Genomic DNA, 26532 nt, shown 5'->3' with positions numbered 1-26532 from the left:
GATGCGGAGGCAGTTATTAGACCGGCGGACTGAATGCCGACGGTCTAAATACCGACACCTAAAGCCCGACACATGATTTAAGATAGGCGTCTATCTTAATCCCGACGCTGGAAGACAGACAGACGTCAGACCGATCGAGTTAAGTCCGGCTCATCTCAACTGTTAGCTGCTGGGGGGGGGGGATGGTTAGATTTAGGCACCCATGGGGGACCTTACGGTTAGGCACCCCCCGGGAGGGTTAGGCTTAGACTTAGGGAATGGGAGATTAGGGTTAGGTGCTACGGGGGGAGGCTAAGGTTAGGCATCCCCCTGGGAGGGTTAGGTTTAGGGTGCGGGAAGGGGGTGTTAGGATTAGGCACTTAGGGTTAGGCACCACCTCAGGAGTTTTAGGGCTAGGCATCACCAAGGGAGGGCTAGAGTTAGGGGGGAGGGGTTAAGGTTAGAATACTTACCAGTCCCAGTCGGGATCTCCTCCTGTCGGGCTTGTGCAGTCGGGATTTGAACCAGCAGGAATTTCAATCCCATTCCTTCTGATGTTACTGAACAGTCAATGGTGAGGGAGAATTTTGAAGAGAGAGATTTAAAGCAGATATCTTTTTTTAAAAGGCCAAGCCAACTTGGTTTTGTCTTTAACAATATTGCTGCATTAAATCCTGCAGAAAAACCAGAACTTTAACATATTTGTATCTTATTACATTTCCACAATTTTTGGTACAGACCTGAATACTGCACTTGACACTACTCCTGTAGTCATTGTTTAGTAGTATGACCAATCAGCGTTGATTAGCAGTCAAAGGACTGATGTGTTTTGTCTTGTAGGGAGACTTGCCTCGCTTCCTGATCCATATTTATAGTAACTGCTTCTAAAGTGGTTACATCTTCCTTTATTAATAAAATAATCATCTACTACCTGGGTCTTTGCACTAAATAAAACTTACTTGAAACCAAATGATTCTGATTGGATCAATTTACAATTGATTCCAATATATTTTCCAAAGGGACTGCAGTAGTGTTTTTTTTTGTAGCAAAATTCATGGTTTATTCATGAATTAAATGGTCAAATAAATTGTTGAATAGTCTATTTTTTTGTGTTTTGCCTTTTTTGACATAAAATTGGTCTCTTTTAGAATTAAGTGGATGTGGTAATACCCTTAGTAGTTGCTCATTTTCTTATACAGAACATGAACATTTATTGGATACATTGATGATGTAGAATGTGTTTGTTTATTTATTACTTACAGTAGAAGTGTTACTTATGTGCATTTATATATATATATATATATATATATATAGTATGGTGAACTGCTTCTATACCACAATTTATTATTTGTTTCTAATGTCCAAGTCTTAAATACTTCATTGGTGGAAAATATACACAATAAAATGTTTTACTCCAGCACACCGTTCCTTCTGGAATTTTTTAAAAACTCTGCGTGACACACAGGACCCCCTGACACAGCAGCAGGACACTGACAGGGGGACCCTGCAATCATTATAACAGCAAACTGCTTCCTTCACAGGTGACATCATCGGCAGGCTGTGGGTCCCCCGCAAGGATCATCAGTACCGGAGGTACCCACCCTGATGGCGGCCCTGAATACAGGACTGAGTTATATGGGGAAATAGGAGGCATGCACGGGCTTAGAGGAAAATGTGGCCCAGGGCCCTCTTTATGGTAGGGTCCCATATATAGGAGCGCTAATGTAGAATGAAGATACAAAAACAGGTTCAAGTATTAGCATTGATAACCAGGGGCACCAAAAGTGGGGAGAGCAGGTACTAATTACTAATTAGAAGAAAAAAAATCCCCCTCCAGAGCGTGCATAGTATTTGTCATTCATTTTTTCCATAGGGGCGTGTCCATGCCTCCCGGTTTTGGCCCCGCCTCACTCTGTATCTCCTGGGCCCACTACATGTCTTGGCGACCTGTTCATAGTCCAATGTTAAGCATAACAAATTTGCACAGGTACATATGATCTTCAGTCTCCCATGCCCCACTTCTGTTAAGTTCCAGATTGCCATCCTCAAACTGCTGTAGTTCTCAATTTCCCCTGCTATCCGCTCCATATAAAATAAACCAAAAGAATTCAGTACTAATTCAACCCTTGTTTCCTTGTTTCCAAAACATTTTTGAATAATTCCCAGGACAATGGGTGATGAGCCATTTTTCCCTACCGTAATAAGAGGACAATAGAGAGCTCTTAAAATAGGAAATATTTAATCTAGGAAACTATCATATAATTCCCTATGAGCGACAAGCACCAGCTATGACTTAACCAATTACAGGGAAAGTCTTTCTGCAAAGTAAATGTGTTTAAGTAGCAGAACGGTTTATTTAGAGACACTTCTCAGAAGGATGAGTTCACCTTTTGTGACCTTTAGATATTTGTTCATTTCACTGCTGGACCCCCTCCTAGCCACCTTAGATCATAGCTATACTCCCTAAGCAGAGAGCATATAAAGGTTATCTGACTACATTTCCTTTTCCTCTTACACTGGCACTCAACGTGCGATCAGTACACGGAGGCCCCACTACCACTGTCATGGGGATCTGAATCCCCAGGATAAAGGGCACATAATGCAGCTACTGTGCCTAGTCGTATGAATATTTAATGTTTGCCAATCTGAGTCTTTTTATTAACACTGCTTTGCAGGGCACCCAACTGCATGCTGAACACAGGTTTCCATAGAAATCAAATTTGGCCAGCACTATGGGAGCTGCTGGACAGCCCCCAGCCTCTCATGGCACAGTATGGAGGATGAACGCAACTCGCGCCTCATCCAGCACCGCAATCACTGCTGTTTGTGACACCATCCGGGATGGGGAGGTGGGAGGAAAGGACACCAAAATAGCAGAGTAGTTCTGCTATTTTGGGGTCACCCCCTAGGATGATGTCACCTGTGTGGCCTGCACCCCCTAGTGACACCACTGATTATATATTATTATACATATGTATAATAATTTTAACACGCCAAAATATTAATCCTAGGGCTGGATTCATTATGGATCTCTATTGCGATTGCAGCTGCGATCACACATGGAGGGTCTGCTGTGAAAATATGCTAATGATTGCAATCACAAAGGTGTCGCACAGCCAGAATAGAGATGCCCACTGCCGCTATCTCACATCTGTAATACCTTGCAGTGTTGCGTATACATCGGTAACATGGGCCCCTCACGCACAATTACAGCAGGTCTGACCTTACTCAGTAATTGCTAGCCTACGCAGTGAGTACATGAGCTGCATATGCCGTCGCACGGGCTAATTTATGCACGCCCATGCAACGGCGTTCAAACAGACAGACGCCCCTGAGTTTCTCCGACCACTCCCACGTCACCACCCCCAAAACGCTGACCTCCTGTCACTCACTCTGCGATGGCTTTGTTTCTGCACGAGTGATCGCAGTGCTAACTCACGCAGGCGCACTGCGATGCATACGCATGTGCAGTGCGCACCATCGATCAATCTGCGTACGCTGTTGCAGCCGCGATCCATGCGGAATCATGCCCCTAGTACCCTATTAGCCAAGTAAGGGAGCAACACTAAGGAAAAAGCAGCAAAACTGAGGAAAAAGTGCGCAGTATGTGTAAAATGGTAAAAGACATGGGCGATATGAGTGACCCGCGCCATGTATCGCATGGAGGATAGATGGATGTTGGCCCATCTGTATAGATGTCCAGGAAAACAGTGTTTAAACGACACGCCTGCGTTTCCATAACCACTCCCCGTTACCTCCCCCAAACGCTGACTACTGGTCACTCACTTTGCAAGTGAATACTCTGTGTGACTGTATTCGCAATTCAATCGTTGCATGTGTGCAGTGCAGCATACACGCCTGCGCAATGTCTAACCATCTCTCAATCTACGTAAATATCAACATAGTGTCCATCTCTAAACCAGACCCAATATGCGTACTTAGATGCAAAATTAAGGGATAAGAAACAGCACAGGAATCACTACCTCTGGGTCGTGCCAGGTGCCTTGCGCAATATGGTGCAAAAAAGATAGGTGTATAAGGAAACATATGAATTTATCAGTATTTACTATATAAAATGTAAGAGGGAGCCCAGACCGCGCACTGTAGCATCCATTTTGTCTTTAGGCTATGTCCTCTATTAGTTGACCAAACCTCTGTGGTGACTGGCCACACCCCCTCTGGTAACTGGCCACATGACTTAAGCATGCCCCAGGCTGACACTGAGGTTGGGTGATATGACAACATAGGGAATAAGGCCCTCATTCAGAGGCGGTCGCAAAATGCGAGCGATCGCTCTGAATGAGGGCGGCCGCTTGGGGTTTGAAGTGCGGCCTCCTGGTCGCTAGCTAAGCTGTGGGTTACCATCCACAGCTTTAGTGACCGGCCAGGTTGATGGTCGCGATGGTCAAGACCATCGCGACCATCGGGGCTTGCGACGAGACCCTAAGGTTGGGTCTCAGCAACCGCAAGCCCCAGGGAGCGTCTTACTCTGATCAAGCAGGAAGCTCCCCACTGACATCACTGCTGATGTCAGTGCGGCCACCCACAAAACGACAGTAATTCCTTAAGGAACGCCTCCGTTTGTGAAACCACCCTCCCGCCACGCCTACAAAACGGGTCGAGCTGTAAATCAACATCGACAGCCGCCCCTTTTGTAGTGAGCTCCGGAGTGAGAGAATTTCTCTCTCGCTCCGGGGCTTGCGCACGCGCAGTACAGCTGCTGCGCGTGCGCAGGGTCTAAACATCAACCCGGTTGCGAGCGCTCAGCGCTTGCCACCAGGTCTGAATGAGTCTTTCCCCCACAAAAGGACCTTTTACTAATAGGAGTGCTCAGTAGTTGCTGATAATTAGTCAATGTGACTGCATTTTATAACCATCCCGGTGCATTAAATGTCAGAAAGTGCATATATATGATCACATTTACCTACGTCAGAAGAGTATTCAAATACAGAAAAGTGATGTATATTGTAAAAATACATTTTAAGTGTATTTTGCTGGCTCCGAACGGTTTGTTTAATGAGGCGTGACTTTTAAAAATGGCTGATTTTCTGTGGGTTTTCACAAGTCATTGAATAAAATTCAGCAGCTTTATATCGTACGCACATATTTCTGAAAATCAGCAATTTTGTCAAATCACAGCTCATTAAATAAACTGCTTAGAGACTTTAAAAAACATTTTTAGTCATTTTTATTGTTTTTTATGAGCTGTATTTTAGTATAGAAAAAGATTAATTTAGTGATGTACAGTAGGTGGTCCTAAAGTAGACCTAGGCAGGATGATTTTACTTTTCACCATGCACATTTCCAGCCGCACCAGCAAAAGTAGTGTGATTTTATTGGGGTATGTCCCAAAAGCAGAATCTAGCTAGGCACCTATGTACGCATCAAACAGATAATGGGTAATGAAATGTACTTCACATCCACATTTTTGTACTTTTGAAAATCACCTTAATTGCCATCTATAGATCCGACACTGAAATGCAAAAATGGACTGCAGTAGTCTTATAAAAAGAGTTTTTTTGTTTTAAACTCTGACAATTACTTTACACCTGCATGGCTATTACACATACCTCCCAACCGACCTGATTTGAGGCGACTGTCCCGAGGACAGCTATCCTGATTTGCAGGTAGTTTTGGAGCTATTTCCCTGCATTTAGCATTTTTGTTAAAACTGCTGATTGCGGGTTTGCTCACTATAACACGGACAAGCCCCCAAGGTGCCGATGCCAAGCTCCTGCCCCGATTCTGGACCCCCAAATATTGGGAGGTATTTCTTACATGAAGCCATAAGAACAGAACAACCAATTAATGCTATCTGAAAATGGATGACCCCTTAAGAACTTTCCAAAAATATTTTGTATAGCGGAGTGCCTTTGCATATCTGTTAACTCACCAAACCCTTTGTAAATGCTAAAAATAAATAATACAGATGATAGTGCACACTTTAGGCTATTCCACAAAATAAAGAAGAAAAATCGCCTTTGTCACAGAAACACAGTTTTAATACAATAACAGGGAAAATACCAATATAAACTAAGACCATGACATAATTAAACATAAGTAATACAAAAACATTTGTACACTTCCAAGAGTAACATTCATCAACTTTAAACTTTACATAAAACATGATTTACCTTATCAAGCACAGTGTGTACAAATCTGCAGTGTAGTTTCAGGAACATGTCAAAAAATAGAAAACATGATTTGATTTGTTTTTAAATGTTAAGATTTATTATGGTACAAACCAAATGATACAAAATATGGAACCTTTAATCAATGCAATAACACCGGTTCGCTTTGAGCTCAGCCACGTGTACAACAATTAATAATAAGCAAAGTCACAAAGTTTTATTCATGTAAATTCATCCTTTACAGAAGAATAATGCAAACCAAATTATTACCAAACATTTACACATAAGCAAATATGTTTTAAAACACCATCAATACATTTACTAAAATTATATATTATACACAGACAGGGTATATTTAGACTAAGGGCCTGATTCAGCTTGGATCGCACGGTTGCGTTGGCACGCACCCACTAGCTGTGAAAATATGCTAACCGCAGCACTATACCAAGACGACCATCACTGTATACCACTATACCAAGACGACCACCACTTCTCATCCGCAAGTCAGCATAAACATCGGTAACATTGGAACTATTTGCGCAGATGTGGTTGACCCGACCCTACCTCACAAACTGCTAAACTTCCTGTCGCCATCTAGACCTCTGCCAGCATATGCAATCACAGGGGCTTAATTATGCATGTGCCTGTAACGGCGTTCAAATACACAGGCACGCCTGCGTTCCTTCGACCACCTTCTCCACCCTCCACCCTTTATGTCAATCACTATGCGGCTGTACTGCGTGCTCACTGTGATCAATTCCCAATCGCAGCGGCCGGTTCGCGCACGTGCACTGCGATGCATGCGCAGAGCGCAAACATCGACCGGCTGTGTGCGAACACAGCCGTGCGATCCAAGCTGAATCAGGCCCTAAATCCACATGACAGTGCACGTGGAAAAGTGTAACTTGATCCGGGATGCGAAATGCAAATATATATAGAAGCATATTGGAGGACATTTCGGAAAGCTTGTTCCATAAGCAATTAGCAGAAAGGGAGGAATTACCCCTCAGAAACCAAACCATTAAGAAAATGAGAGTGTGGGGTTTGTGGACCTGATTCAGAGGTGCTAGCTATTGCAGCAACAAATCAGTCTTATGCAGCAGCAAGACTGTGTCATATTGCTAATGCCACAGCTTATGGTATTTGTATAGAGATGTCCACTGGCTGCAGCGCTACTTTACCGCTGTGTGTTTTAAGAAGTACCATCGGACACACCATCAAACATTGTACCAGCCCTATGGTGGCACAGATTATCCATCAGAACATGGCCACCTGTGTCAGTTCAACTGACTGCAACACACCCGCATTGGCCTGCTACCACCCAAGAATGTCTACTGAAATCTCCAGATCTTGCATCCAAATTGATTTTATGGCTCCAAGCAGTAAGCATAGACGCATGCTCAGTGCCACTCGCATGCATGAGAAGACTGAACACAATGTCTGCTTGCGTGTGACATTGACATTACATGTACCTCTGAATCAGGCCCTGTATGTTCTCCCTGTGTGTGCGTGGATATCCTCTGGGTACTCCAGCTCCTCCCATGCACCAAATATATATTCTATTAGGTTAAATTACTGCTGATAAAAAAATGTATGCGCATAGGTCAGTGGTGTCAAACTCGGGCCCTCCAGCTGCAGTGGAACTACACATCCCAGCATGCAGTGCCACAGTTTTGCTATTAGGACATGCTAAAAGGGTGGCAGGGCATGCTGGGATATGTAGTCCCACAAAAGCTGAAGGGCCCGAGTTTGACACCACTGGCATAGGTTATTGGTGTAGAGAATTAGTACTGGAAGCTCCACTGGGACAGGGACTGATGTGAATGGTGCAGTATTCTCTGTATAGCGCTGCTTGGTATGATGATGGTGCTATAGAAATAACTGATAATAAATAAGCAAGGGACTGATCAGTCCCCTCTGTGTTGTTAAAAATCCTCATAGCAGAATCAAGGTTGTGTCCCTACATTCTTATAATTTTGTACTTTCTGGAACCATGGTTTATTGGTTTAATTTCTGTACTGTTCAATACTATATGGCCTATTAGTCTGTTAGATGCTTGCCAAACACTGCAATCTCTCAGCTCCCTATTGATATATATATATTGCACACCCAGGATAATAAGCAGATTTTACGTTCACACAGGGACACGCTCACACCGTCTAGAACTCCAGCACGTTCCTCTTTAATCATGTAAAGGTCGATAGTCTACTAATCTTTTGAGATCTTCCCTACATTGCCTTGGTTTAACCAACTCTTGACAAATACATATTGACTTTCTTGCAAGACATATTCTATTGGGGGAAGGCGTATCTCGGACACTGACTGGCACAGAAGGAATTACTGGTTAGACATCCAGTATCAGCCACTTGTATCATAAGACAAAAGTGTGACTGAGATCTATATACAAATAAATTGATACATATTTTAAAAGCTGCATTGCCATCTTAATCTGAATTTTGTTCAGGACTTTAAAAAAGGCTGTAGAAGGGGTGTGAGCAGGAGGACCAATCAGAAGTTGCAGTGCACCTGGATGTTGTTTCTGATTGGCCCTACTGCTCACACCCCCCTTCTACAGAGTCAAACTGACCCAGTTTTCAGTTGGGGTTAAGAGAAAAAGCAAAGAGACCGGGGGAGAATGGTTTCACACAGCAGGCCCTGGGCACTTGGGGTGAGCTAAGAGCCAATTGTCTCCAGCTTCAATTCTGGCCTGGAGCCTTTATTGGTTTGTATATTAGCCCATTACTCCCAGGTCATCTGTAATTCACAAAGGAACTGAATTCCAGCAGAGTATTTGTGTCCCTAGCTCATCATATGTCCCTTTCTTTACTTCATTGTAGTGGATAAATTCTTACCAATTTTACCAAAAGCATAATTTTCACAGTTTGGTCCAAATCATAATTCAATAAACAGAGGTCAGTGAGAATTAAAACCTGCCCTAATATATAGATTGCTGCACAGTATGTCATTTGAAGCTATTAGTAACAGAGTACAATATTGAAATATTGCATGCTATTGAAAACAACACTTGAGTCTAACTTGATTGAATAAATTAAGTGAAAAGATATAGCAGCAGGCAAACGTTAAGCTATAAACATCACATACCACTACGAAAATGCAAAGATTAATAAACATGTTGGTATTACACATGTGTTATTACACTTATTTAGAATCAAACTATGGGGCTGGAATTTGTCAGCAGGCCTATAGTCACTGTGTAATAAAATGCATCTAATAATTACCTCACAAATGTTTATGAAATTCTTTACAATTTAACTCAATTGCGATATCAAAATATTTTTAGATATAATAAAAATGTTATATAATGTTGTGTATTTAGTGTTCCTCTGTTATGCATCGAATGAGCAGCAGTTTTAAAACCTTATGTACTATTAATGCATAAGAGGTTTATTTTTAACACAGAAGATAGGGATGTTAAAGAAAGCCTTTAGCTTTCAAATGCATTTTTTATTTAATAACTTTAGGGAATATGTATACTCTCCCAGAACTATACTGTACTACTTAAATATGGTCTCAAGGCTTTTTTTTTTTTTGAGTAGTAAAAGGACTGATTTTTCAAACCAGGAGAATATTTACTCACATTACAGATTTAAGGAAAAAAATAAAAAAAAATAAAGATTCTACTTTTTGGACTATATTGGTGATTTATACTTGAGCCATAGCAAGGATTGGTCGCAGGATCTTGGAAATCTGTTCTTTCTTGATCAATTTCTTAAAATAGGATTCTTCATCAGAGGCTGAAAAGAGGAGGACTGTACTGAAGTATGATTTCCCATTACTGAATCTTTTAGGAAAAAAAAATATACACCGTACAAATAGCTCACAGTGTTTAGAAAGTATCATGCAATCTAACTGCTCCTGTAATGAATTGTGTATGACAATCCTGTAACAGCAGAATTATGTTTCATTAAATAACCAATCATTTTGTACGTTTTAACTGTTCAACAGCTACAGCAAAAGACCAAAAAAAACACCATGTTATCCAAATTCAAATTACATTTATTTTAACGTCAAGTGTAACAGAGCAGGTGAAAAATGTAGAGGAGGTAGAGAAGTGTGGTGGAAAGTCCAGACAAGTAAAGGTCACCCTTCACCCGCCTGTTTTGGCAACAGATTTAAAGGGCAGAGTTAAAGGGCTGACTTTCGAAGCTGACAAATACGCTTGATATTACTGCACAATAAAGAAATGTGATGCACGTTCCAGTGTTCTAAAACAATTTTTTTCTGAGCTCTCCTATGCTTAGTAAAAGCAGGCAAAAATCATTTAACTAGATTTCAAATGTACTTAAATTATATTAATATTTCATATTGACAACAGTAACTATTGGCAGACTGTAAAGAGAACTGTCTATGGTGCTGAAGTTGAGAAAACGGATTCTGCTGCATTATGTATTGTAGACTGATATTTTGTTAGCTGAATGATAAACATACTGATATTTATTATTAATTATTTCCAAAATCCAAGATGATCCTCTAAGATTCTTGAATATTTCCTTAATCATGTAATAGAACAGAGTATTTGAATTGCATGTCTTTATATCAACTCTCAGTGACTGTACCAATTTTACATTGCGCAACTAACTTTCTACCCAGTAATTGCCATGTACTTTAAGTACAAAGTATTACTAGTCTACATATTGACTATATTTCATATGCAGATTTTTATTTTTCAGTAGAATATAATGGGTAATATTACAACATAATTTAGTGTCCACATTTTGCACATTTAATTTTTTACTAAAACCAGTATTACAAATTTGTGTGTACGCAGTAAATGATTATCTTGTAATAATTGCATGCTGTTCATAATGCTCAATCAATTAAACTTTTTTGAAACTAAGCCTTTCATTTAGTAAACAAAATAATAATAATAATAAAATTCCGTAAACCTGGTTTGAATAATAGAAAAAAAACAAACACGTAATGGCCAGTCTATAAAAGTCACTCATTGATTTTCTGTGTCAACTTGCAATACAAAGAGTATTGAACCTATTTTACGCTAATTACATAAATCCATTTGTACCTGGATTGTGGATGTTTGGAAAATAAATATTCAATGTAAATGATACCCAGTGGTAAAACCCAATTCTGTCACAGGAGATCTAGGCCACCCTGGAGCGCTAAGCTATTTAAAAATTTTCTAATGTGCAAAACACTATTCTTTTAGATCTTGGATACTTGAGAATAACTTGAATAATTTAAAGTTTAAATAAAAAGTTGGAACTTACCAGAATTGTCGTTACGACAACTGTTCGGTTTTCAATGGCTGATGAGTCGTTTTTTAAGGATGGCTCATGTTGGAGGAGCACCAGTTTATCCATATCATTCCAGTACCCAATCTGTAATACAGAATAATTAAATATAATTAATTTTAAAAAGTGTTCAAAATATAATTTACTTCCATGCATTCTTTAATGGCATTTAAAAATGCAGTGGCTGCGTCGACTTAGAACCAGACACTTAGGGGCTTATGTAATAGGGTGTTACTTGCAGCCGCTGTAGGAACTCCTGCAAGTCTTCCCGTATTTTGTAAGTGCCAATTATTTTAAAGGCAATACCAGCTTGGTTTTGCCATTAAAATGATTGAGGCTTTAAAAATATAGGAAGACTCGCAAACACATTGCCTAACCTACAACCTTATCACATGGTAGTTTCCACCTCACCCACACCCTCAGAGCTGGAGGCAAACAAGGAGGTGGGGTTGGATTACACCTTTCCCCACATTTACACATTCACAGTTCTACCTAATGTCCCATCACTCACATTCACTTCATTGGAGATACTTGCAATCAGGATTTTCAACCCTTTTTCTCTGGGTGTTGCTGTGGTCTATTGCCCTTCCTAGACCACACCAACAATTGATTGAGTATTTCTCTCAGTGTCTACCTCATTTCATCCACTGACATCCCCACCATGGTCATGGGTGATTTTACCATTTATATTGATAATCCACATTCTCCCTATACCCCTAAACAACCGTTTCTGATATTCTCTCTTGGCGTATCTCAATGGAGTGACTCTGCTACTCATTGAGATGGTTACTGCCTTGATTTAGTATTCTCTAAACTACAGTATGCTAAGTTTCTGATCGATTTAACAAACCTTTCCCTCTTTCTGGTCATAACCTTATCACCTGCAACTTCTCTACCCATTTTCTACATTCTAATATTCTGATAGGTACAGATGTGTCCACATAAATATGCTACAAGTTGTGTTAATCGTAACTCATGGGCGCAGTTCAACTCAAGTGTCTTTTCGTGTGACTTTCTACCTTCAAATGCATATTCTGTCTGTGAGTGCGGTTGTATCTGCATGCAAAATGCTACAGTATGTTACAATGTTACAGTGTCAGTGGCTGTGACACTGTAATGTAGCATTTCACATGCAGATACACCCGCAGTCGCACACAGACTATAGGCATGCTGCATATCATTTTAATCAACAGAAGCTGCTTGTGCGTCCTATTCACATTGCTTTGTGAATAAGATGCATTTGAAAGTAAAAGTCGAATGAACGATGCTCGGCGCTACAGAGTCATGCCACAGCATGGCGCGTCTAGAAGGACTCTAAACGCGCAATGAAATAGGATGTATTTGGACACATCTGCAAGTATCACTTCTTAATCAAACCCTAGCAACCGCCCTTTGTTAAGTGGCCCCAGTTACTGTGCACACTATGTCGGCACCGACATCAGCCATGGCACACGAAGGAAGCGTGACATCGTCAAAAACTTTCATGAAAAGTAGAACATCATTGTCTTAAATCATGTACTAATCATGTTTCCTCACATGTACTACTATCTACCACTCCTATAGAAATGCTCTAAACAAACATACTTTGCTGAGGCTTCTAACCCCAAACATCTTTTTAATATGTTTAAATAATTTCTTACCCCTCCCACATCATACCCAATCACCACCAAGATATTGCTTCCTACCTCAAACAGACACCTGCACAATTCCTTCGCTGAACCCTCTGCCACCCTATCTTCATTTCACCCCAATAATGAAGATGAAGTATATACTCTCTTATCTTCCTACTTTACTACCTCTCTTCTTGATCTTATGCCCTCGATCCCTGTCTCCTGTACTTATCCAACCTTAACTAAACCTGTAGTCCCTGTCTCTTTACTGGTATATTTCCATTTCCATCCTTATTCCAGCATGCAGTGATTACTTCCATTCTGAAAAAAAAAAAAAAAATTTCTGACCCAAATTTTTTCTCAAATTACTGTCCGATCCCTTCACTCTCTTGCACTTCCCAGCTTCTTGAGAGACTTAAAAAGCACTAAGAATTCTAATGATCAAAATATTTGTAATAAACTCCAACAATAAACATGTTTTTTAAAGTAAGGTTCTTAGTATATGTTTGGCCATAGATGTTTACCCACCTATCACGTCACGGTGAACCTCATAAGGTGGAACCCTAACATCCCTAATACTGACACATAAAAAATAAATTTTTTTAGGACTTACCTTTAATAGAGCCCATTTAAATGTGTGCACTGTGATGTAAAGGACCCATACCAATTAAAATCACCTTGGGCAGGTAGGAGGAGTACTAGCCCAAGAGAAGGAGTCTCACCTTCAAAGGTACCTTAAATACACACATACATAGATGCAGGGCCGGATTAAGGTCTGTGGGGACCCCTGGGCAACAAACTTGTTGGGGCCCCTATATACCACCGTTTTTTGTCACCCTAGGAACATTTATTTATTTGTATGCACCTTAATGCCCCCAGTAGTAATTCCCCTCTTGCAATCTCCCCAGCAGTAGTGCCCCCTGTAATGGTCCCCCCTATGCAGGCCCCCTGTAGTAGTTCCCCTTATGCAGTGCCCCTTATATAGTGCCCACAGTAGTAGACCCCCCTATGCAGTGCCCCTTATGTAGTCCCCCCAGTAATGCTCCTCGATGCAGTGCCCCCTGTAGTAGTTCCTCTTATGCAGTGCCCCCCTATGTAGGCCCCTTATATAGTGCCCCCCAGTAATGCTCCCCTATGCAGTGCCCCTGTAGTAGTTCCCCTTATGCAGTGCCCCCAGTAGTGCCCCCCCTATGCAGGCCCCTTATATAGAGCCCCCAGTAATGCCCCCCTATGCAGTGCCAGTGCACCCAGAAGTGGCCCCCCTATGCAGTGCCAGTGCCCCCAGTAGTGGCTCCCTATGCATTGCCAGTGTCCCCAGTAGTACCACCCCCATGCAGTGCCAGTGCCCCCAGTAGAGCCCCCCCCTATGCAGTGCCCCAAGTGGTGGCCCCCCCATGCAGTGCCAGTGGCCCCAGTAGAGGCCCCCCTATGCAGTGCCCTAGGTAGTGCCCCCCCATGCAGTGCCAATGCCCCCTTACAAATACATTAAAAAAAACCCCACTTACCTGAATCCTGCCGCTCCTGCCACGACCGCTGCTATCCGCTCCTCTGGCAGGCAGTCTATGGGAGAGATGTCATGAGGAGAGACGTCCTGAGGAGAGACGTCATGACATCTCTCCCATCAGCCACTGCGGGAGCTGGAATGCGGAGCTCATGAGTGAGCTCCAGCCCGGCTCCCTCCGTGGGTACAGCAGCCAATGAGAGTCTGTGTGACTCTCATTGGCGGCCAAAACAAACACACTGCCGCCGGGTGTCAGCGGCGGTGTGTTTGTAGTAACAACAAACACACCACCACCGGCACCCGGCGGCAGTGTGTTCTTTGCTTTGTGTGTAGTGTAGACCGCACTACTGCGGTCTGCACTACACTGAATTTGTGTGGGGGCCCTCTATGTGTGGGGGCCCCTGGACGACCGCCCCTATCGCCCCGCCATTAATCCGGCCCTGCATAGATGAAAAAGGGGGATGGGCTGCACATCCTAATCTTAAACGTAATAAGAGGTGCTACCATGCTGAGACCTGTAGTTCTACAGCGGAAAAAATGGGGAGATGCAGGTGCACACTATAAGCACTAACAATTCATAGCGCTTATAGTGTGCACCTGCATCTGCCTTTTTTTCTTGAGAGACTTAGCTGCACCCTCATTACAATCTTTCTTTCCTCACACAACCTACATGATTCAGTTAGGATTTCAGGGCCTGATTCAGAGCCGGACGCTCTGACCAGAGCGCTCGCTCTGAATCAGGGCCCTCCTACATGAAAATGGAGCGGCCTTATGGACACTCGCATAGCTGTGGGTGACCACCCACAGCTTATGCGAGCGTCCATGATGATGGTCGCGATGGTCAAGACCATAGCGACCATCGGGCTTGCGACGGAGACCGGTAGGGTCTCGCTGCCGCAAGCCCTGGAGTGATTTTGGCTCTATCAGAGCCAAAATCACTCCCACTGACATCACTAGTGATGTCAGTGGGGCCGGCTTCAGACGGTAGGCGTTCCCATGGGAGCGCTTCTGTCTGGGCAGCCACGCCCCCGACACGCTCACCAAAGGGGGCGTGCTGTCATTCAACATCGACAGCACGCCCCCTTTGGTGCGAGACCCGGAGCGACGGAGAGCCCGTCGCTATTCGGGTCTTGCGCATGCGCAGTGGGGCAACATCGACCCGCTTGCGAGCGTCCTGCGCTCGCGAGCGGGTCTGAATGACCCCCTCAATCCCAATTCACTACAGATCGCAATTCTGCCTATTCACACGCACCGCAGCTGTGCTATTTAAATGTGTGCATTCACATTGTGAACGCAGCCTGACATAAGGACGCCCACTTCCCCTTACTCACATCCACATACTAGAGCAATATACTGTAGCAAAACAATCAGTAAAATCGAGTAACATCGGACCCATATGCACACTTACACAAGCCCTGACCTTACTCAAAAATTGCTAACAACAATGCACACTATCAGTGGCTATGGCTGCTTATGGCCACGCAGTGGATAATTTATGCACGCCCCTGCGTTTTGACGACCATCCCCCTGTGACCACTCACAAACGGCACTTGCTGTCAATCACTCTGATCTGGGTCTGCGTGGCCTCTGCAAATACAGTTCCCATCGCAATTGCTAGTTTGTGCACTGCGATGCATATGCAGAACGCAAGAATCGACCGATTGCGTGCGTATTAGCAACTGCATTCCTTGCTGAATCAGGCCCTGAGACTGCACTGACCAAGGCGGTCACTGATTTGATCCCTGCTAAAGCAAAATTCCATTTCAAGTCTCTTATCTTGCACACTATGAATTCTTAGTGCTTATAGGGCCTAATTCAGAGCCGCCCGCAAGCACACAGCACTCGCAAGCGGCTCGATGTTTGGGCCCTGCGCATGCGCCGCATCCGGCGTGCGCATGCTCGAGCGCCGACGAGCGACTGAGCTTCAGTCGCTGTGGGGCTCGCTACAAGACGGGGCGGCTGTCAATGGTGAGTGACAGCTCGCCCCGTTTTGTAGGCGGGTGGGGGGGGGTGGCTGCACAAACGCAGGCATTCCCTTAGGAACAAAATAAGGGGAAAAGGGGAAGGGGGGAAAAATCAACGCACTGACAAAGAAATAATGAAATATATATATACAGATAGATAACCACTGTACCCTACCAATATCAAAGTCACATATCGGGTAGTGGAGGTGCTCACTAGAGTAAATACTAGTTTGAACAAAAAGGAGAAAAAGAAACTCTATTTTGTGAGCACTCTTATTAAATAAAGTAATAGAAATAATTAAAACATAACTTTTATTACGTTCAAAATAAAATATCTATGGCAAAGGACAAAAAACAAGACAAATAACATAAAACATGAATACACCCTCAATATAATCGATTAGAGAGGTCTCTAGGAACAATATAGTGACGAGTCATATCGCATAATAGGACCCCTATAAATCGATAAATAAGGGGATTGATTATTAGAAGTCAATGCTTCATAAGTGAAACGTAATCACATAGTTCAACACAATTATTGTATCATTAAACACATAATTCGATACAATCAATGTATCATTAAACAACGGCGAACATCTTAGGCATCAAAATTGTCACATAACAACTGAATAGCTCTGTTTGAATTCTCACCAGTCTGTCTGTTGGGCTACCTGGTTAGAATGAAATAACAGGACGGTCAGGGTAAAGATTGATCCACCTGTAATACTACTGCCCCTCACTTAGCAGAAGGCCATCAATGAAGGGTGAGGGATCATCCAGTGGCTGTTTGACCCTTAGAAACAACAGTGTAACCGTAACGTTACTCACTATTTCGCTTCTGCTGTTAAAGGTCTTACAAAATGCATTGGACCCTTAATGCGAGAGTTACTCTAAATGAGATTGTCATCAGTTAATAGAGTAGATAGGAAGGAAGTGAGTAACTATTCATAGATATTTGTCACAAATATTTGACAGAATATAAACTGGAGGTTTAGTCCTATGATATGTTAACAGATAAATCTTTTAACAATAAAAACCCTTCATAAGAGAATGAACCCGGACTGTTTGATTCCTAGAAGAAGGTAGCCAATGCTTAAGAAATTATTGTTTTAATAATCAAGTTAACAAACATATGGTGCTTATAATGGACTTGGACTAAGTAAAAAAGATAAGACATATATACTATTTTCTCGTATGCAGATGTATAATATACAAAAACACAGTGATGGAGGGGGTGGTATAGGCTACCTATTGATTATAGAATGGGTTATAGTTTGTATCTTAGAATGATGTTTGTCCTACAAGGGGTCCACTATAACATGAATTTAAAGGAACACAGGACATAATGTATAGGACAAAAATGTCACATTAAAACAATTTCTTGGTAACTGAATACCCTGACATATGGTAAATTAAATAAGTAATAACTTCAATATTCTCAACAGGTCCTGCAATACTGACCACAATACACATAGAAATTATATATGGAATATAGAGTATTTCACTTGCAATATATTGATATACAGAGTATAACAGGTATATGGGCTGAATTCGTTCATATGAACATTTAACAAGGTAGTGCTTTGATCCAACCTTCTACCTCAGTGATGCAACACTCTGCAAATATAGCAATTAAGGACTGTGCATAAGCACAATACCCATAGTTACATGTAGTGGTCTTAGTTGTTTAAATATAAACCCTCTAACTGACATTGTGGATATAAGGGTATCTCATTTACAATGTATACCCATATGAATGCAGAGTGTAAAAGAACATATCAACTCTAAATGGTTAACGGGTTATATTGAAGGCAAAAACTCACTGCCTAACTAATATCACACTCTGCATATATAATAATCAAAGCTGTACATAAGCTATATCTCATAAAGGTAAAAATAGTCCAAGTCTTTAGACAAGTGTCCTCCTGCTATGGCAGCCGATCACATCCCCCATACCTGAACGGGGCGGTCGCCGCACAGCGACTCACTATGTCCAAGTACATGGGACATGCAGTCGCCTGGAAGGAGCAGCACACAAATGGAAATACCGTATACTGACTGGTAGAAGGGGTGTCCTGCGCGGCGCCCACGCAGACATCCTCCCGCCGATGCGCGTTTCGCCGGAAAGGCTTGTTTACGGAGGAAGCAGCTGCTGCACAGCAGACCCAGGTAAGTTTAGATAGTTATACTATGTGCTGTCCAATCCCACCTCTGTATCACATGATTGACAGAGCGTCCAGCCAAACGGCAGGTGACCTATCATATCGCATTGGTATTTGATTGACAAAGCATTTAGCCAATGAATGGATAGCCTTTATTATTACCATGTTAATGGGGGTAAAGGGAGTCTTTTCACTTTCTAACAGTACAACCTGCCCATATATCCGGACTCTAGCCAAACATTTATTATACAGCCAATCTTATAAATAATACATTAATATATTGTATTAAAGGTAAATAGAATGATTTGAAATCCCTCTAAAAATAGAAATTTAATATCTAACAAAATATTATAATTTACAGAGAAAAGGGCTAGTCATTATTATTATAAAGATTATAATTATAAAAATTGTGAAATTATCAGAATTAGTGATAGGAAGATATGCATAATAAAAAGAAGGTGAGAGCTGCCATATCATTACAGTGTAAGTGAAAAAATATTTCTGGAAAAAACGAAACACAAAACAATAAGTGTTTCAATTAGTATTATAATATAACTATATTTCTGGATATATATAAAATTTGATAGATTAAAGATATATACATAATAATAATAAATAATAAAGTAAAAATTTTTTTAATAAAATGGGAGAAAAAAGCAAAGAAAAAGGTAAAGAGAAAAAAGAAAAAGGAAAAAAGAAGAACAAAAGTAGGAAAAAAGGTGAGGACAAAAATGTGAATAATTAGACAAAATATTTTAAATGTGCATAAGGTGTCAACACTATATCTATACAAAAGTAAGGTAACAGACAAAAAAACATAAATGATACCATCGTACAAACTGATGGATAAAGTAGTGTTATATACACCTATAGTTGTACATACACCCATAAGGTGTATGTACGTGACGAAGGGCACGAGTGTTGATACAATATATGTATAACTGGCGTGCCTGTGTCTATTATGTAATCAAAGTGACCCTAAATCTCCACAGTGAAGAAAAGAAGTGAATGAAGGAAATATCTTATTATTTATGAGGATATATAGAACAATTCTTAATTATGTATTATCTAAATTGGAGTCAAACATGTCTCCCAAAGCCACAGAAAACTTACAAAAAGGGACTATAGCTATTGTACTCATTCATGCCATTAGGTGTTAATGTATCCAGATTGAAAATCCATTCTGTTTCTTTTTTGAGAAGGGCTGAGCTCAAATCCCCTCCTCTTATGCCCATTTTAACTCTTTCTAGGCCGGTAACTCGTAAATCATCTGGAGCATTGTTGTGTTTGAGCAGAAAGTGTCTGGATACTGATGATAGTTTTTTCATTCTGGCTATATCCGACCTCGCATTTTTGATGTTGTTAACATGCTCTAAGACCCTTACCTTAAGAGCTCTCGTGGTCATGCCTACATACTTGTATCCACAAGTGCAGATCAGGCAATAAATGACTCCTGTCATATTACAATTGAAAAATTCGCGGGTCTGAATGTCTCTTCCATATTTATCCTTTAAGGGAAATGTAGTGCCTATATACTTACAGGCTTTACAGCTTCCGCATGAAAAAGTACCCACCACCTTAGATTTCTTCCTTGGCATGTGTTCATAGTGACTATAGGTGAGCAAATCCCCCAAATTCTTTGCTCTTCTCCAGCTCATGGACACTTTTGTTTTCAAGTGGTTTTGCAGATCTCAAGAGAGCAAGATATCTGGTGTCAAAAATTGAAAGGGATACCCTTGTTTTCCCGAAACAGAAAATCAAAGAGGATAAACAAGAGATAAGATTTGTGGGAGAGTTTAGCAGAGATTGGCATAAACTTCAAGATATCATTCAGAAACACTGGCCAATTCTCCTACTAGATACGGATCTGCAAAACCACTTGAAAACAAAAGTGTCCATGAGCTGGAGAAGAGCAAAGAATTTGGGGGATTTGCTCACCCATAGTCACTATGAACACATGCCAAGGAAGAAATCTAAGGTGGTGGGTACTTTTTCATGCGGAAGCTGTAAAGCCTGTAAGTATATAGGCACTACATTTCCCTTACAGGATAAATATGGAAGAGGCATTCAGACCCGCAAATTTTTCAATTGTAATACAACAGGAGTCATTTATTGCCTGATCTGCACTTGTGGATACAAGTATGTAGGCATGACCACGAGAGCTCTTAAGGTAAGGGTCTTAGAGCATGTTAACAACATCAAAAATGCGAGGTCGGATATAGCCAGAATGAAAAAACTATCATCAGTATCCAGACACTTTCTGCTCAAACACAACAATGCTCCAGATGATTTACGAGTTACCGGCCTAGAAAGAGTTAAAATGGGTATAAGAGGAGGGGATTTGAGCTCAGCCCTTCTCAAAAAAGAAACAGAATGGATTTTCAATCTGGATACATTAACACCTAATGGCATGAATGAGTACAATAGCTATAGTCCCTTTTTGTAAGTTTTCTGTGGCTTTGGGAGACATGTTTGACTCCAATTTAGATAATACATAATTAAGAATTGATCTATATATCCTCATAAATAATAAGATATTTCCTTCGTTCACTTCTTTTCTTCACTGTGGAGATTTAGGGTCACTTTGATTACATAATAGACACAGGCACGCCAGTTATACATATATTGTATCAACACTCGTGCCCTTCGTCACGTACATACACCTTATGGGTGTATGTACAACTATAGGTGTATATAACACTACTTTATCCATCAGTTTTTTCGATGGTATCATTTATGTTTTTTTGTCTGTTACCTTACTTTTGTATAGATATAGTGTTGACACCTTATGCACATTTAAAATATTTTGTCTAATTATTCACATTTTTGTCCTCACCTTTTTTCCTACTTTTGTTCTTCTTTTTTCCTTTTTCTTTTTTCTATTTACCTTTTTCTTTGCTTTTTTCTCCCATTTTATTAAAAAAAATTTTACTTTATTATTTATTATTATTATGTATATATCTTTAATCTATCAAATTTTATATATATCCAGAAATATAGTTATATTATAATACTAATTGAAACACTTATTGTTTTGTGTTTCGTTTTTTCCAGAAATATTTTTTCACTTACACTGTAATGATATGGCAGCTCTCATCTTCTTTTTATTATGCATATCTTCCTATCACTAATTCTGATAATTTCACAATTTTTATAATTATAATCTTTATAATAATAATGACTAGCCCTTTTCTCTGTAAATTATAATATTTTGTTAGATATTAAATTTCTATTTTTAGAGGGATTTCAAATCATTCTATTTACCTTTAATACAATATATTAATGTATTATTTATAAGATTGGCTGTATAATAAATGTTTGGCTAGAGTCCGGATATATGGGCAGGTTGTACTGTTAGAAAGTGAAAAGACTCCCTTTACCCCCATTAACATGGTAATAATAAAGGCTATCCATTCATTGGCTAGATGCTTTGTCAATCAAATACCAATGCGATATGATAGGTCACCTGCCGTTTGGCTGGACACTCTGTCAATCATGTGATACAGAGGTGGGATTGGACAGCACATAGTATAACTATCTAAACTTACCTGGGTCTGCTGTGCAGCAGCTGCTTCCTCCGTGAACAAGCCTTTCCGGCGAAACGCGCGTCGGCGGGAGGGTGTCTGCGTGGGCGCCGCGCAGGACACCCCTTCTATCAGTCAGTATACGGTATTTCCATTTGTGTGCTGCTCCTTCCAGGCAACTGCATGTCCCATGTACTTGGACATAGTGAGTCGCTGTGCGGCGACCGCCCCGTTCAGGTATGGGGGATGTGATCGGCTGCCATAGCAGGAGGACACTTGTCTAAAGACTTGGACTATTTTTACCTTTATGAGATATAGCTTATGTACAGCTTTGATTATTATATATGCAGAGTGTGATATTAGTTAGGCAGTGGGTTTTTGCCTTCAATATAACCCGTTAACCATTTAGAGTTGATATGTTCTTTTACACTCTGCATTCATATGGGTATACATTGTAAATGAGATACCCTTATATCCACAATGTCAGTTAGAGGGTTTATATTTAAACAACTAAGACCACTACATGTAACTATGGGTATTGTGCTTATGCACAGTCCTTAATTGCTATATTTGCAGAGTGTTGCATCACTGAGGTAGAAGGTTGGATCAAAGCACTACCTTGTTAAATGTTCATATGAACGAATTCAGCCCATATACCTGTTATACTCTGTATATCGATATATTGCAAGTGAAATACTCTATATTCAATATATCATTTCTATGTGTATTGTGGTCAATATTGCAGGACCTGTTGAGAATATTGAAGTTATTACTTATTTAATTTACCATATGTCAGGGTATTCAGTTACCAAGAAATTGTTTTAATGTGACATTTTTGTCCTATACATTATGTCCTGTGTTCCTTTAAATTCATGTTATAGTGGACCCCTTGTAGGACAAACATCGTTCTAAGATACAAACTATAACCCATTTTATAATCAATAGGTAGCCTATACCACCCCCTCCATCACTGTGTTTTTGTATATTATACATCTGCATACGAGAAAATAGTATATATGTCTTATCTTTTTTACTTAGTCCAAGTCCATTATAAGCACCATATGTTTGTTAACTTGATTATTAAAACAATAATTTCTTAAGCATTGGCTACCTTCTTCTAGGAATCAAACAGTCCGGGTTCATTCTCTTATGAAGGGTTTTTATTGTTAAAAGATTTATCTGTTAACATATGATCCGTAATACTATGGTTAAGTCATTTATACATTATATCATAGGACTAAACCTCCAGTTTATATTCTGTCAAATATTTGTGACAAATATCTATGAATAGTTACTCACTTCCTTCCTATCTACTCTATTAACTGATGACAATCTCATTTAGAGTAACTCTCGCATTAAGGGTCCAATGCATTTTGTAAGACCCTTAACAGCAGAAGCGAAATAGTGAGTAACGTTACGGTTACACTGTTGTTTCTAAGGGTCAAACAGCCACTGGATGATCCCTCACCCTTCATTGATGGCCTTCTGCTAAGTGAGGGGCAGTAGTATTACAGGTGGATCAATCTTTACCCTGACCGTCCTGTTATTTCATTCTAAACAGGTAGCCCAACAGACAGACTGGTGAGAATTCAAACAGAGCTATTCAGTTGTTATGTGACAATTTTGATGCCTAAGATGTTCGCCGTTGTTTAATGATACATTGATTGTATCGAATTATGTGTTTAATGATACAATAATTGTGTTGAACTATGTGATTACGTTTCACTTATGAAGCATTGACTTCTAATAATCAATCCCCTTATTTATCGATTTATAGGGGTCCTATTATGCGATATGACTCGTCACTATATTGTTCCTAGAGACCTCTCTAATCGATTATATTGAGGGTGTATTCATGTTTTATGTTATTTGTCTTGTTTTTTGTCCTTTGCCATAGATATTTTATTTTGAACGTAATAAAAGTTATGTTTTAATTATTTCTATTACTTTATTTAATAAGAGTGCTCACAAAATAGAGTTTCTTTTTCTCCTTTTTATTCCCTTAGGAGCCCCTGGCATTTGTGGGAGGACCTACTGACATCACTAGTGATGTCAGTAGTGGACTTCCTGCTCTATTAAAGCAGGGAGTGCACTCGGGCTTGCGGTCTCCAGCCCGCTCGCACAAGCTGTGGGTAGATACCCACAGCTTTGAGAGCGGCCTGAAGAAAAAAAAAATGCCCACAGACCCTGCGAGCTGCCTGCGGCAGTGAGTGGATCTCAATCAGGGCCATAGTGTGCACCTGAGAGACTTACCTGCACTCTCATTACAAACTTTTTTTCCTCCCACAACCTACAATACTTTTTACAGTCTGGTTTTCACGTCCAAAACTCCACTGAGACTGCACTGACCAAGGCAGTCAATGATTTGATCACTGCTAAAGCAAAAGGCCATTACTCAATTTCAAGGCTCTTATCTTCTCCAGATCTCGAACACTGTGGCCCATGTCACCGAATGTCTTTCTGGTATTTTATCTTCGATGTCCTCTCACCACCTCAAGTGTAATTTCTTCAAAACTCAGCTAATACTATTCCCACCAGTTAACAGAAATGACCTTCCATCTCTATCTCTGTTGAAAACAGACCAATCATCCTTAATCCTCGAGCTCGCTGTCTAAGTGATTCTTGACTTGGAGCTCTCCTTTGTTCCCCACATTCAATCTGTTTCCAAATCCTGTTACAGAGGTCTAAGTAACTTTTTTTTTTCAGAATTCGCACAAATCTAGAGAAGCCACTGAAAAAAATACATCGTACTGACTATTGCAATGGCAGTCGGAATCCTGGCTTCAGAATCCCGACCGCTGGCATCCCGACGGTAAGTATTAGGGTTAGGGGGAGGGTTAGGCACTAGGGGGAGGGTTAAACTGCGGGTAGGAGGGCTAGGGTTAGGCTGCATGGGGGAGAGTTAGGGTTAGGCTGTGGTAAAGGTGGGTTAGGATTAAGAGGATGGTTAGTGTTAGTATTAGGCTACTTACATTCAGGCATCGGGATTCTGACTGTCAGGATGCTGCTGACAGTATTCTTACCGCCGGGATCCCGTACCCAACCCCCCATACTGGCAGCCTGTATCTTATCAAATCCAAAATAAAATAATAAACAAACAAGGTTAAAAAAAACACTACACTAACATAATGCACATATCTTTGCTTGTATTAAATGATCTCCAAGTTCAACCCCTCAGCACAGGGTCTTTGTCTCTCATCCACACTCATTAAGTGAACCCTTTCCTCATTACAGGACTTGCTGACTGTCTCACTTTCCCCTCCTTTCACTCAGTGCCAGCCTCACCCCTCTGCCACATGCTTCAGTGGCATAGGCAAATGCAGGGGGGGTTTCCGGTTGCCTGTACACCCCCCACCCCAACCAACACCATGACCACAATAGAAATAGTAATATAATAGAATTTTACTAGTGCTGGAAGTTCTTCTCAGTATCACAAATGAAATAATTAGTACCACCTGTGGATCTTTTAACATGTGTCAGCCAGTAATAAATACACCTATGCACCAACTAGATCTGGAAAACATGCATTGTTAGGGGTGCACTGCTATAGACCATCTATAGGCTTAATTATTAATACTGTATAATAATAATAATACACTATCCAGTGCATAACGAGACCAATATGTACATATATGTTCAGGGCAGTGCCAGGTTCTTCTGCTGCTCTCCCAGACTTGCTCCCATGCCCTGGAATGGTGCCCACATCTGAAATAAAAACATTCAGCTCAGGCAGGGTGGCCCTACTGCTGCATATAATGGCTTACTGTGATCGCTTGTCCTGTATATGCTGGAATTATGACACATAATACACTTTGTATGACGCAAAGCTGGATAAGTCCTAATTATGCCCTCTTCATGGACTGGCCACACTCACTCTAAAATCAAGGATTTGGAAACCCCCCTCAAGAAATCCTGCATTTGCCACTGTGTGGCACCCCATCTACAGGCCCTATATCTACAGTGCGTAGTTACAATTGCAACTACTCACCCTCACACATGAAACCCTCATTCACAAATTTCTACCCAAACTCCTTTCCACCCCCTCTGCTTCTTCACTGACCACTGCCTAACCTCCATGCAGGTTACCTGCTCTCACTCTTGAATCCAACATTACTGCTGTACTGCCCCTCCTGCTCTGACAATCTATCAGGCTCTCTGCCAACATCCACAGCTTCAAAAATGAGCCCTTAAGATGGTATGCGTTTATGATGCCGGCATCTCCACTACAGAATCCCGGCGAGGGCTAATTAACCTATGCCGGGAGACCGGCGCCCGGCATCCTGATCGAAGGGATGCCGGGCGCCAAGCGCTGACAGCCACGGGGGGGGGGGTGGAAGGTTAGGTTTAGGGTTCCGGGGGGGACTTAGGGTTAGGCACCCTCCCCCGGAGGT

At 41.1% G+C, this 26532-nt stretch overlaps 1 protein-coding gene across 10 annotated transcripts in view; it reads right to left on the bottom strand.

The window, feature by feature from the left end:
• The window catches only part of GRIA4 (glutamate ionotropic receptor AMPA type subunit 4), a 426050-nt gene that overhangs the window by 74762 nt on the left and 324756 nt on the right, over positions 1 to 26532 (bottom strand). For 9 of the 10 annotated variants that reach the window (XM_088456663.1, XM_088456664.1, XM_088456670.1 and 6 more), the window contains exon 9: positions 11357 to 11467. In XM_088456663.1, coding sequence (XP_088312789.1) covers positions 11357 to 11467 — 111 coding nt within the window. Of the gene's footprint in view, positions 1 to 5972; positions 9866 to 11356; positions 11468 to 26532 lie in introns of those variants that run through there. The other variant, XM_088456672.1, reaches the window with a different exon arrangement.

Source organism: Taudactylus pleione, unplaced genomic scaffold (genome assembly GCF_031769625.1).
Source record: "Taudactylus pleione unplaced genomic scaffold, aTauple2 ptg000711l, whole genome shotgun sequence".
Taxonomy (NCBI): Eukaryota; Metazoa; Chordata; class Amphibia; order Anura; family Myobatrachidae; genus Taudactylus; species Taudactylus pleione.
This window is presented reverse-complemented; position numbering and strand designations above follow the sequence as displayed.